The 13,448-nt window shown below is 54.7% G+C and overlaps 1 protein-coding gene across 1 annotated transcript; it reads left to right on the top strand.

Moving 5' to 3' along the window:
• Positions 1–393: 393 nt before the first annotated feature.
• Positions 394–1,773, top strand: LOC139232753 (tetra-peptide repeat homeobox protein 1-like). Its single transcript, XM_070863255.1, has one exon. It carries the CDS (start codon positions 394–396, stop codon positions 1,771–1,773), a length of 1,380 nt encoding a protein of 459 aa, XP_070719356.1.
• Positions 1,774–13,448: the final 11,675 nt, after the last annotated feature.

Genomic DNA, 13,448 nt, shown 5'->3' with positions numbered 1-13,448 from the left:
CTGTTTAAACAGGAGTTGTCAACACACGCAGGTTATGAGTCACCTGACACAAACCCCTGACACCAACATCGGCCCTGACACAATCCCCTGACACAATCATCACTCTGACACAATCTCCTGCCCTGACACAATCCCCTGCCCTGACACAACCACAGGACCTGACACAATCAGTGGCCCTGACACAATCCCCTGACACAATCATCACTCTGACACAATCTCCTGCCCTGACACAATCCCCTGCCCTGACACAATCACTGGACCTGACATAATCATCGGTCCTGACACAATCATCAGCCCTGACACAATCACTGGCCTGACACAATCACTGGCCCTGACACAATCACTGGCCCTGACACAATCACGGCCCATGACACAATCATTGGCCCTGACACAATGCCCTGCCCTGACACAACCACTGGCCCTGACACAACCACTGGCCCTGACACAATCACAGGCCCTGACATAACCACTGGCCCTGACACAATCGACTGCCCTGACACAATGCCCTGCCCTGACACAATCACTGGCTCTGACACAATCATTGGCCCTGACACAATCATTGGCCCTGACAAAATCACTGGCCCTGACACAATCACTGGCCCTGACACAATTTCCTGCCCTGGCACAATCCCCTGCCCTGACACAATCCCTGGCCCTGACACAATCATCGACCCTGACACAATCACTGGCCCCGACACAATCGACTGCCCTGACACAATCACCGACCCTGACACAATCCCTGGCCCTGACACAATCATCGACCCTGACACAATCACTGATCCCAACACAATCGACTGCCCTGACACAATCACCGGCCCTGACACAATCACTGGCCTGACACAACCATTGGCCCATGACACAATCATTGGCCCTGACACAATGCCCTGCCCTGACACAACCACTGGCCCTGACACAACCACTGGCCCTGACACAATCACAGGCCCTGACATAACCACTGGCCCTGACACAATCGACTGCCCTGACACAATGCCCTGCCCTGACACAATCACTGGCTCTGACACAATCATTGGTCCTGACACAATCATTGGCCCTGACACAATCACTGGCCCTGACACAATCACTGGCCTTGACACAATTTCCTGCCCTGGCACAATCCCCTGCCCTGACACAATCCCTGGCCCTGACACAATCATCGACCCTGACACAATCACTGGCCCCGACACAATCGACTGCCCTGACACAATCACCGACCCTGACAGAATCACTGACCCTGACACAACCATCGGCCCTGACACAATCCCCTGCCCTGACACAATCACTGGCCCTGACACAACCATCGGCTCTGACACAATCCCCTGTCCTGATACAATCACTGGCTCTGAGACAATCACCGACCCTGACACAATCATCACCCCTGACACAATCACGAACCCTGACACAATCACTGGATCTGACGCAATCACTGGCCCTAACACAATCACCTGCCCTGACACAATCACTAGCTCTGACACAATCACTGACCCTGACACAATCACTGGCCCTAACACAATCATTGGCCCTGACACAATCGACTGCCCTGACACAATCATCGGCCCTGACACAATCACTGGCCCTGACACAATCACCGACGCTGATGCAATCACTGGCCCTGACACAATCACTGGCCCTGACACAATGCCTTGCCCTGACACAATCACTGACCCTGACACAATCATCGGCCCTGACACAACCCCTGCCCTGACACAATCACTGGCCCTGACACAATCACTGGCCCTGACACAATCATCGGCCCTGACACAACCCCTGCCCTGACACAATCTCCTGCCTGTTCAGCGCAATCGAGGGCTCTACTTCATGGGCCCAAGGAACGGTGATCCTATCTCAGCATCGCAGAGCACTGAGCCTGCAGTCAATCCCCGTGTGGAGGAATTACTGTGACATTTTCAGTAGCTCTCACTAACTGTCCTATTGTAAATTCAGATACAAACCTGAGGTGTCAGCCTCTCCTCAAGTCCCCGGTCAAAAGTTCCGAGAGGTATAGGATTGAACTCATTCTATACCTGCTGTTATTAAACAGTTTCAGCTGTGGCCCACTGGGCAGCACTCTCGTCTCTGGGTCAGAAAGTTATGGGTTCGAGCCCCACTCCAGAGACTTGAGTACCTAATCCAAGTTGACACTATTGGAAAGGAGCAGGTAAGTTCTCCCTGGTATCCTGTCCAATATTTATTCCTCAACCAACATCACTGAACAGATGATCTGGTCATTATCACGTTGCTGTTTGTGGGAGCTTCGGTGCACACATTGGCTGGTGTGGGTCCTGCATTACAAAAGTGACTACACTACAGAAATGCTTCATTGGGTGCAAAGTGCTTTGGGACACCCTGAGGAAGTGAATGGAGCGAAAAAAAATGCAAGTCTTTCTTTCTAAGGACGTGGACCTGACAGCAAGTTTGATCATTTCCCCACAGATGCAGGCAGTGGGGAGGGAGCGGGCAGTGTGGAGGGAGCGGGCATTGGGGAGGAGAGCGGGCACTGGGGAGGGAGCTGGCAGTGGGGAGGGAGTGGGCAGTGCGGGGGGAGCGGGCAGTGGGGAGGAGAGCGGGCACTGGGGAGGGAGCTGGCAGTGGGGAGGGAGTGGGCAGTGCGGGGGGAGCGGACAGTGGGGAGGAAGTGGGCAGTGTGGGCAGTGGGGAGGGAGTGGGCAGTGGGGAGGAAGTGGGCAGAGTGGGCAGTGGGGAGGAAGTGGGCAGAGCGGGCAGTGTGGGCAGTGGGGAGGGAGTGAGCAGTGGGGAGGGAGTGGGCAGTGCGGGCAGTTGAAAGGGAGCGGGGGGAGTGGGCAGACCGGGCAGTGTGGGCGGACCGGGCAGCACTGGACTGGGCTGTGCCTTTCATTGACGAGCTGTTCGGTGCTGTGGGCAGAGCAGGAAATGCAATGAGCAATGATGGGGCCCTCGGTGTGCCAAGCTTTGAGCCACCGATTAGATCCCGGCTCCCTGACCTGTGCAGACTGTGTGGACTGTCGGTGTAATCGTTGGGATCCAGGAACAGGAATCCGCTCCCCGCTCCACTTCCATCTCCAAACACAGCGTTATATTTACACAGCGACTGACTCACAGCGCGGGGTCAGTAACACAGGCGGTACCACCCCGCCCCCCACAGTAACCCCCCAACAGTACCCCCCCCACAGTATCCCCCCAAAGTACCCCCCAACAGTACCCCCCCCACAGTATCCCCCAAAGTACCCCCCAACAGTACCCCCCCCCACAGTATCCCCCCAAAGTATCCCCCCAACAGTACCCCCCCCAACAGTACACCCCCACAGTACCCCCCAACAGTACCCCCCCACAGTATCCCCCCAAAGTACCCCCCCACAGTAACCCCCCCACAGTACTGCCCCCCACAGTACTGCCCCCCACAGTACCCCCCCCCATAGTAACCCCTCACAGTAGCCCCCCACACTGCCCCCCCCCACAGTACCCCCCCACAGTACTGCCCCCCCCATAGTACTCCCCACAGTACCCCCCCACAGTACTGCCCCCCCACAGTACACCCCCCATAGTACCCCCTCACAGTACCCCCCCACAGTACCCTCCACAGTGCACCCCCACAGTACTCACCCACAGTACCCCCCCACAGTACCCCCCCCCACAGTACCCACCTACAGTACCCCTCCCCACAGTACCCCCCACAGTACCCCCCTCACAGTAGCCCCCCCACAGTACCCCTCCCCCCACAGTACTGCCCCCCACAGTACCCCACCCCCACAGTACCCCCACAGTACCCCCCCACAGTACTGCCCCCCACAGTACACCCCCACAGTACCCCCCCATAGTACCCCCTCACAGTACCCCCCCACAGTACCCCCACTGTACCTCCCCACAGTACCCCCACAGTACCCCCACTGTACCTCCCCACAGTACCCCCCCACAGTACCCACCTACAGTACTCCTCCCCACAGTACCCCCCCACAGTACCCCCCTCACAGTACCCTCCACAGTACCCCCCACAGTACCCCCCACACAGTACCCACCTACTGTACCCCTCCCCACAGTACCCCCCCACAGTACCCCCACTGTACCTCCCCACAGTACCCCCACAGTACCCCCACTGTACCTCCCCACAGTACCCCCCCACAGTACCCACCTACAGTACTCCTCCCCACAGTACCCCCCCACAGTACCCCCCTCACAGTACCCTCCACAGTACCCCCCACAGTACCCCCCACACAGTACCCACCTACTGTACCCCTCCCCACAGTACACCCCCACAGTACCCCCCCATAGTACCCCCTCACAGTACCCCCCCACAGTACCCCCACTGTACCTCCCCACAGTACCCCCACAGTACCCCCACTGTACCTCCCCACAGTACCCCCCCACAGTACCCACCTACAGTACTCCTCCCCACAGTACCCCCCCACAGTACCCCCCTCACAGTACCCTCCACAGTACCCCCCACAGTACCCCCCACACAGTACCCACCTACTGTACCCCTCCCCACAGTACCCCCCCACAGTACCCCCCCACAGTACCCCCCACAGTACCCCCCCACAGTACCCCCCACAGTACCCCCCGCAGTACCCACCTACAGTACCCCTCCCCAAAGTACCCACCCACAGTACCCCCCCACAGTATCCCCCACAGTACCCCTCCCACAGAACAATGCCCCCCACAGTACCCACCCACACACAACCCCTCCCCACAGTACCCCTCCCCCACAGTACTGTCCTGCTCCCCCCCCCACAGTAGCCCCCCTCCCACAGTACCCCACCCTCCACAGTACTGTCCTGTCCCCTGTCCCCCCTCCCTCTCCCGCAGTACTGACACGGCCCCACCCCACCCCCCATGGTACTGTTTGTGTAGATGCGAGATGTGAACTGTGATAGGTGATAGTTGAATTGGGGAGTGGGGGGGGGGGGGGAGGTAGGGGGTGAAGTGGGAGGGTGAGGTAGGGGATGAGGTGGCGTGGTAAGGTGGTGAGGATGAGGTGCAGGAGTGAGGTACGGGGCGAGGTGGGGCCGTGAGGTAGGGGGTCAGATGGACTGGTGAGGTTTTGGCTAAAAGGTGAGGTGTGAGGAGTGACAGTTGGGGGCTGAGGTGGGGGGAAGGGTGGGGGTGAGGTGTGAGGTGGGGGAGATGTGTGAGGAGTGAGATGGGGGAGTGAGGTGTGTGGGGTGAGGTGGGGGGCTGAGCTGTAAGATGTGGGTGAGGTGGGGGTTAAGTTGTGAAGGGTGTGTGGGTGAGGTGAGGTATGAGGTGGGCGAGTGAAGGGTGAGGTCGGGGGGTGAGGTGGCACTGTCTGCTGCACCGGGTATGGTGGGACAGCCGGAGGCAGAGGGACCAGCGCAGAAAGATCCTGAACCAGGGCGGATGTGCCCGGTCAGGCAGCGCAAGTACGGTCCTCCACAGGGAGGTGGCCAAGGTCAGGGAGCGCTGGAGAGCGATTTTATTATTCCCCATGGAGTTCAATCACTCAGGGCCATGGTGGCCCATTTGGCCAAACTCACTCGCAGCGGAGACCCGTCTATCCACTTCATGGAGGTGATGCAGGCAGGGGAAATTAATGGGTGCGACGAGGAAGAGACAGCCAAGCTGCTGCTCTTCTCTCTGGACAACAAATTGTACCAGGCCCTACCGGTAGAATGCCGGAGGGGGCAGCGCACATTTACTGAGGTCCAGAGGGTCGTCCTTGAGGCTATGGGCTTCGATGACGGCAGTCCTTTCAAACGGGTCGAAAGGACAAGGCAGCTCGCAGGGGAAACCCCGCAGGCGTTTGCGGACAGGCTGTGGGTGGTATACCACGCAGCCTGTGGGGAGCTCCTCGACCGGGCGAATCTTTCCGCGGTACAGACTGGCCACTGGCTGAGGATGCTGGTGGCAAACTGCTTGCCCCGGCTCAAGGCCAGGGCAGAACTGTGGTTCGATTCCCAGGACCCCAACCTCACCAAGGAAGCAGTGGTCAGGCAACTGGCACTGATCCAACGGAATGGAGGAGGGGAGGAGGAGAAAACCTCCAAAGGTCAGGAAAATGAAGTAAAACCCAACTCGATTCCTAAAAGGGAATGGCACCAGGAGGGTGGCCACTCGTCTGATAAGGAGGGAGTGTGCTACGGGTGCGGGAAAGCTGGGCATTTTAAAAGGGATTGCAGGAGCCCAGTAAAGAGATATGGGGGGAGAAGTCCTTCAGGAGCCGCCCAGAATGGGGGAAGTGGAGCGAGCTCTTCACCATCCCTTGACGAGATAGTAGCTGCAGTGAGGACAGCGCTGGAGTGGACTGGGAAGGTAGCCACGGCAACAGGCAGGGAAGCACCAGCAACCCTGCCAGTACAGAGGCCGTGACTAGCCCAGACCCAGCCTGCATACCTGTGCCCACTAGAATACCACCCCTGGGGACGACCCTGGGTCAAGATGGAGGTTGAGGGTGTATTGGGTACTTACCTTTTGGACACTGGTGCTTCCAGCACGATAGTCCATTTGGAGGACCCCGCAACCTCACCTCTATCAAACGGGGTGCTGTATCAACTAGGTGGGTTCACAGGAAATGAGAAGGCTGGGTTTTTCTCAGTCCCGCTCGCAGTTCGTTTCGGAGCACTCCAAACACAATGGAAGTGCATCCTGATGAACTGGGAGCAGGTGGGAAAAGGGATCTTGGGGGCTGATTTCATCATCGCTCGCCAGATCCTAGTAGACTTGAGGAATCACTGTCTATGGGGCACAGTGGGCACGGGAGCAGAGGGAGAAGTCATGGTTATTGATGAGAAACAGGGAAAAGGGACTCTGTGTACAATGAAGCCAAAAGGGGGTTACGACCTAGAGGTTCTGGTTGGTAACATCCCGGCCGAGTACCGGGCCTATGTGCAAGCAAATCTTGCAGCATTTGCCACCCATAAACACGATTGTGGGAGAGTCACAGGAGTGGAGGTTAGAATAGATGGGGATCCCATGTCCCGTCCACAAAAGCAGTATGGCTTTCCCCGAGAGGCAGAAGCAGACTTGGAGACAGCTTTAAGCTCGCTTGTCGAGCAGGGTGTTTTGAGACCCATAGCCACCCATGTCAACTCCCCGCTTTGGCCGGTTACGAAACCGGACAATTCTTGGAGGGCTACGATGGATTATAGGGTGCTCAATAAAAACATCCCAGCTTGTGCTCCCACAGTAGCGGCGGTTGCGGATCTGATAGGGGAAATCTCTGCATCCGCAACCACGTTCACAGTGTTGGACATATCCAACAGGTTCTGGTCTATCCCTGTACGGAGGGAAGACCAGTACAAGTTTGCCTTCACCTTCCGGGAACAGCAGTATACATGGAGCTGCCTCCCACAGGGTTTTCATAATAGTCCCAGCATCTTTCACCAATGCATGGCAAACTGCTTAAAAGGCTTCAGCCAACCACACCAGCTGGTCCAGTATGTGGACGACCTGTTGTTGTTCACAGACAGCAGTGAGGAACACGGTCCACTGCTGGCCGAACTGCTGGTCTTACTGAAGGAAGGGGGTTTTAAAGTTAACCCCAAGAAAGCCCAGATAGGTCTAAGAGAAGTAAAATTCCTGGGCCTGACGATAAGGGCAGGAGAAAGGGCCATTGATGAGGCTAGAAGAAAGGCAGTGCAGGAACTCCCTGTCCCTAGGGATGTGTCGGGGGTAAGGTCTTTCCTGGGAATCACTGGCTACTGTAGGGACTTCATCGAGGACTATGCAGCCACTGCCGCCCCTCTGCTCAGACTCCTACACAAGGGGGTCGAGTGGGAATGGGACGAGGGCTGTGAGGCAGCATTTGTCCGTCTTAAGAGAGATCTGCAGGTAGCACCAGCCCGAGGGGCAATTGATGGGGGGGAGGAATTCTTCCCGGAGGTGGCAGCCAGTGGTGACAGCTTAAGTGCAGTGTTGCTCCAGGGGCGAAACGGTCAGCTGAGACCAGTGGTGTACTCCTCCAGGGTCCTCACGGAGGTAGAAAAGGGATACTCCAATTGTGAGAGGCACTTGCTTGCCACCCACTGGGCAGTAAAGAGAGCTCAGATCTTTGCTGGAGTATCCCCCATTATACTCCTCACCCATCATACCCCGATGCAGATGCTGTTGGACGGGAGGATTAAGGACGGGAAAGTGAGCAATGCTAGAATCACTTGCTGGACCCTCCTCCTCTCCCAAATGACTTTAAAGGTCAAGGGCCTCTGCGAGCCCAGGCTCACAGCAAATTTAATCTATCCAGGGCAGCCGCATAGATGCACTGTGGAGTGGGTATGGGACATCAACTTTGGATTTCGGGCAGGGATACACCCCACAGGCCGCGAGATCTACGTTGATGGCTCCAGTTCAGTGTCCGCGGGTACAAGACTCATGGACTGCGGAGTTTGGGATCCCAAGGCAGGGATTGCCTTGGCTCTTAAACTCCCATGCACCCTGAGCGCCCAGCAGGCGGAACTCTCGCTGGTGATGTATGTGGTCACACACCCCAAGGAATTCCCTGCCCAATACACGATTTGCTCGGACAGCATGTTCACTTGCAATTCATTTACAGAGTATAGAAACATAGAAACATAGAAAATAGGTGCAGGAGTAGGCCATTCGGCCCTTCTAGCCTGCACCGCCATTCAATAAGTTCATGGCTGAACATTCAACTTCAGTACCCCATTCCTGCTTTCTCGCCATACCCCTTGATCCCCCTAGTAGTAAGGACCTCATCTAACTCCTTTTTGAATATATTTAGTGAATTGGCCTCAACAACTTTCTGTGGTAGAGAATTCCACAGGTTCACCACTCTCTGGGTGAAGAAGTTCCTCCGCATCTCGGTCCTAAATGGCTTACCCCTTATCCTTAGACTGTGACCTCTGGTTCTGGACTTCCCCAACATTGGGAACATTCTTCCTGCATCTAACCTGTCTAACCCCGTCAGAATTTTAAATGTTTCTATGAGGTCCCCTCTCATTCTTCTGAACTCCAGTGAATACAAGCCCAGTTGATCCAGTCTGTCTTGATAGGTCAGTCCCGCCATCCCGGGAATCAGTCTGGTGAACCTTCGCTGCACTTCCTCAATAGCAAGAATGTCCTTCCTCAGGTTAGGAGACCAAAACTGTACACAATACTCCAGGTGTGGCCTCACCAAGGCCCTGAACAACTGTAGCAACACCTCCCTGCCCCTGTACTCAAATCCCCTCGCTATGAAGGCCAACATGCAATTTGCTTTCTTAACCGCCTGCTGCACCTGCATGCCAACCTTCAATGACTGATGTACCATGACACCCAGGTCTCTTTGCACCTCCCCTTTTCCTAATCTGTCACCATTCAGATAATAGTCTGTTTTTGCCACCAAAGTGGATAACCTCACATTTATCCACATTATACTTCATCTGTCATGCATTTGCCCACTCACCTAACCTATCCAAGTCGCTCTGCAGCCTCACAGCATCCTCCTCGCAGCTCACATTGCCACCCAACTTAGTGTCATCCGCAAATTTGGAGATACTACATTTAATCCCCTCATCTAAATCATTAATGTACAGTGTAAACAGCTGGGGCCCCAGCACAGAACCTTGCGGTACCCCACTAGTCACTGCCTGCCATTCTGAAAAGTACCCATTTACTCCTACTCTTTGCTTCCTGTCTGACAACCAGTTCTCAATCCATGTCAGTACACTACCCCCAATCCCATGTGCTGTAACTTTGCACATCAAACTCTTGTGTGGGACCTTGTCGAACGCCTTCTGAAAGTCCAAATACACCACATCAACTGGTTCTCCCTTGTCCACTCTACTGGAAACATCCTCACAAAATTCCAGAAGATTTGTCAAGCATGATTTCCCTTTCACAAATCCATGCTGACTTGGACCTATCATGTCACCTCTTTCCAAATGCGCTGCTATGACATCCTTAATAATTGATTCCATCATTTTACCCACTACCGATGTCAGGCTGACCGGTCTATAATTCCCTGTTTTCTCTCTCCCTCCTTTTTTAAAAAGTGGGGTTACATTGGCTACCCTCCACTCCATAGGAACTGATTCAGAGTCAATGGAATGTTGGAAAATGACTGTCAATGCATCCGCTATTTCCAAGGCCACCTCCTTAAGTACTCTGGGATGCAGTCCATCAGGCCCTGGGGATTTATTGGCCTTCAATCCCATCAATTTCCCCAACACAATTTCCCGACTAATAAAGATTTCCCTCAGTTCCTCCTCCTTACTAGACCCTCTGATCCCTTTTATATCCGGAAGGTTGTTTGTGTCCTCCTTAGTGAATACCGAACCAAAGTACTTGTTCAATTGGTCCGCCATTTCTTTGTTCCCCGTTATGACTTCCCCTGATTCTGACTGCAGGGGACCTACGTTTGTCTTTACTAACCTTTTTCTCTTTACATATCTATAGAAACTTTTGCAATCCGTCTTAATGTTCCCTGCAAGCTTCTTCTCATACTTCATTTTCCCTGCCCTAATCAAACCCTTTGTCCTCCTCTGCTGAGTTCTAAATTTCTCCCAGTCCCCAGGTTTGCTGCTATTTCTGGCCAATTTGTATGCCACTTCCTTGGCTTTAATACTATCCCTGATTTCCCTTGATAGCCACAGTTGAGCCACCTTCCCTTTTTTATTTTTATGCCAGACAGGAATGTACAATTGTTGTAGTTCATCCATGCGGTCTCTAAATGTCTGCCATTGCCCATCCACAGTCAACCCCTTAAGTATCATTCGCCAATCTATCCTAGCCAATTCACGCCTCATACCGTCAAAGTTACCCTTCTTTAAGTTCTGGACCATGGTCTCTGAATTAACTGTTTCATTCTCCATCCTAATGCAGAATTCCACCATATTATGGTCACTCTTCCCCAAGTGGCCTCGCAAAACGAGATTGCTAATTAATCCTCTCTCATTACACAACACCCAGTCTAAGATGGCCTCCTCCCTAGTTAGTTCCACGACATATTGGTCTAAAAAACCATCCATTAGGCACTCCAGGAAATCCTCCTCCACCATATTGCTTCCAGTTTGGCTAGCCCAATCTATGTGCATATTAAAGTCACCCATTATAACTGCTGCATCTTTATTGCATGCACCCCTAATTTCCTGTTTGATGCCCTCCCTGACATCACTACTACTGTTTGGAGGTCTGTACACAATTCCCACTAACATTTTTTGCCCTTTGGTGTTCTGCAGCTCTACCCATATAGATTCCACATCATCCAAGCTAATGTCTTTCCTAACTATTGCATTAATCTCCTCTTTAACCAGCAATGCTACCCCACCTCCTTTTCCTTTTATTCTATCCTTCCTGAATGTTGAATACCCCTGGATGTTGAGTTCCAAACCCTGATCATCCTGGAGCCACGTCTCCGTAATTCCAATCACATCATATTTGTTAACATCTATTTGCACAGTTAATTCATCCACCTTATTGCGGATACTCCTTGCATTAAGACACAAAGCCTTCAGGCTTGTTTTTTAAACACCCATTGTCCTTTTAGAATTTTGCTGTCCAGTGGCCCTTTTTGTTCTTTTTCTTGGGTTTCTCTGCCCTCCACTTTTCCTCATCTCCTTTCTGTCTTTTGCTTTTGTCTCCTTTTTGTTTCCCTCTGTCTCCCTGCATTGGTTCCCATCCCCCTGCCATATCAGTTTAACTCCTCCCCAACAGCACTAGCAAACACTCCCCCTAGGACATTGGTTCCGGTCCTGCCCAGGTGCAGACCGTCCGGTTTGTACTGGTCCCACCTCCCCCAGAACCGGTTCCAATGCCCCAGGAATTTGAATCCCTCCCTGCTGCACCACTGCTCAAGCCACGTATTCATCTGAGCTATCCTGCGATTCCTACTCTGACTAGCACGTGGCACTGGTAGCAATCCCGAGATTACTACTTTTGAGGTCCTACTTTTTAATTTAGCTCCTTAAATTCGTTTCGTAGGACCTCACCCCCAATCCCATGAGCCCTAATTTTGTTTAATAATCTCTTGTGTAGCACCTTATCAAATGTCTTTTTAAAATCCAAATACACCACATCCACTGGTCCCCCTTATCTATTCTGCCAGTTACAACTTCAAAAAGCTCCAACAGATTTGTCAAACACGATTTCCTTTTCACAAATCCGTGTTGACTCTGCCCAATCCTATTATTATTATTTTTGAAGTGCCCTGTTACCATGTCCTTAACAATAGGGGGAGGAGGGGAGGTGTTGGGTGGAGGGGAGGGGTTGGGGGAGGAGGGGAGGGATTAGGATGGCGGAGTTGGGGAGGAGGGAAGGAGGGGAGGGCTTGGGGAGGGTAGGGGTTGAGGGGATGGGAAGGGTTGGAGGAGGGGAAGGGAGGGATTGGAGAGGGGAGGGATTGGGAAGCGGAGGAAGGGAGGGAGAGGGGTTGGGGCGATGGGAGGGGTTGGGGAAGAGAGGAGAGGCTGGGGAAGAGGGGAGGGATTAGGGGAGGGTTTCTGGAGGGGATGGGTTGGGGAGGAGGCGAGGGGTTGGGGAGAAGGAGGGAAGTGGGTGGGGGGGATGGGAGGAGTTTAGGAGGGGAAGGGAGGGATTGGGGGAGGAGGGGTTGGAGGAGAGCGGAAGGGTTGGTGGGTACGGGAGAGATTGAGCGAGGAGGGGGTGGGGGGACGGGAGGGGGTTGGGGAAGGGAAGGAAGGGATTGGGGGAGAGCAGAGGGGTTGGGGGAGGGGGGAGGGGAGTGGTTGGTGGGGATAGGAGGGCTTGAGCGAAGAGGGGAGGGATTGGGCAAGGGGAGGGATTTGGGAAGGACAGGAGGGCTTGGGTGAGGGGAGGTGTTGTGGAGGATGGGGTGGTGTTGGGGGAGGGATTTGGGAAGGATGGGAGGGATTGGGTGAGGGGAGGTGTTGGGGAGGGGGGGAGGTGTTGGGTGAGGGGAAACATGGGGAGAACGGGGGGGGTTGTGTGAGGGGATGTGTTGGGGAGGAGGGTAAGGGTTGGGTGAGGGGAGGTGTTGGGGAGGAGGGGAGGGGTTGGGGAGGGGTTGGGTGAGGGGAGGTTTTGGGGAGGAGGGGAGGCGTTGGGTGAGGGGAGGTGTTGGGGTGGAGGGGAGGGGTTAGGTGAGGGGAGGTGTTGGGGAGGAGGGGAGGGTTGGGTGAGGGGAGGTGTTGGGGAGGGTGGGAGTGGTTGGGAAGGGGAGATGTTGGGGAGGAGGGGAGGGGTTGGGTGAGGGGATGTGTTGGGGAGGGCGGGAGGAGTTAGGTGAGGGGAGGTGTTGGGGAGGAGGGGATGGGTTGGGTGAGGGGAGGTGTTGGGGAAGGCGGGAGGGGTTGTGTAAGGGGATGTGTTGGGGAGGAGGGGAGGGGCAGTGTGAGGGTAGGTGTTGGGGAGGAGAGTAAGGGTTGGGTGAGGGGATACGTTGGGGAGGAGGGGAGGGGTTGGTGAGGGGAGGTGTTGGGGAGGACGGGAGGGGTTGTGTGAGGGGAGGTGTTGGGGAGGAGGGTAAGGGTTGGGTGAGGGGAGGTGTTGGGGAGGAGGGGAGGGGTTAGGTGAGGGGAGGTGTTGGGGAGGAGGGTAAGGGT

Source organism: Pristiophorus japonicus, chromosome 20, assembly GCF_044704955.1.
Source record: "Pristiophorus japonicus isolate sPriJap1 chromosome 20, sPriJap1.hap1, whole genome shotgun sequence".
Taxonomy (NCBI): Eukaryota; Metazoa; Chordata; class Chondrichthyes; family Pristiophoridae; genus Pristiophorus; species Pristiophorus japonicus.
Note: the sequence above shows the minus strand (reverse complement) of the source record. Positions and strands in the feature narration are given on the sequence as shown.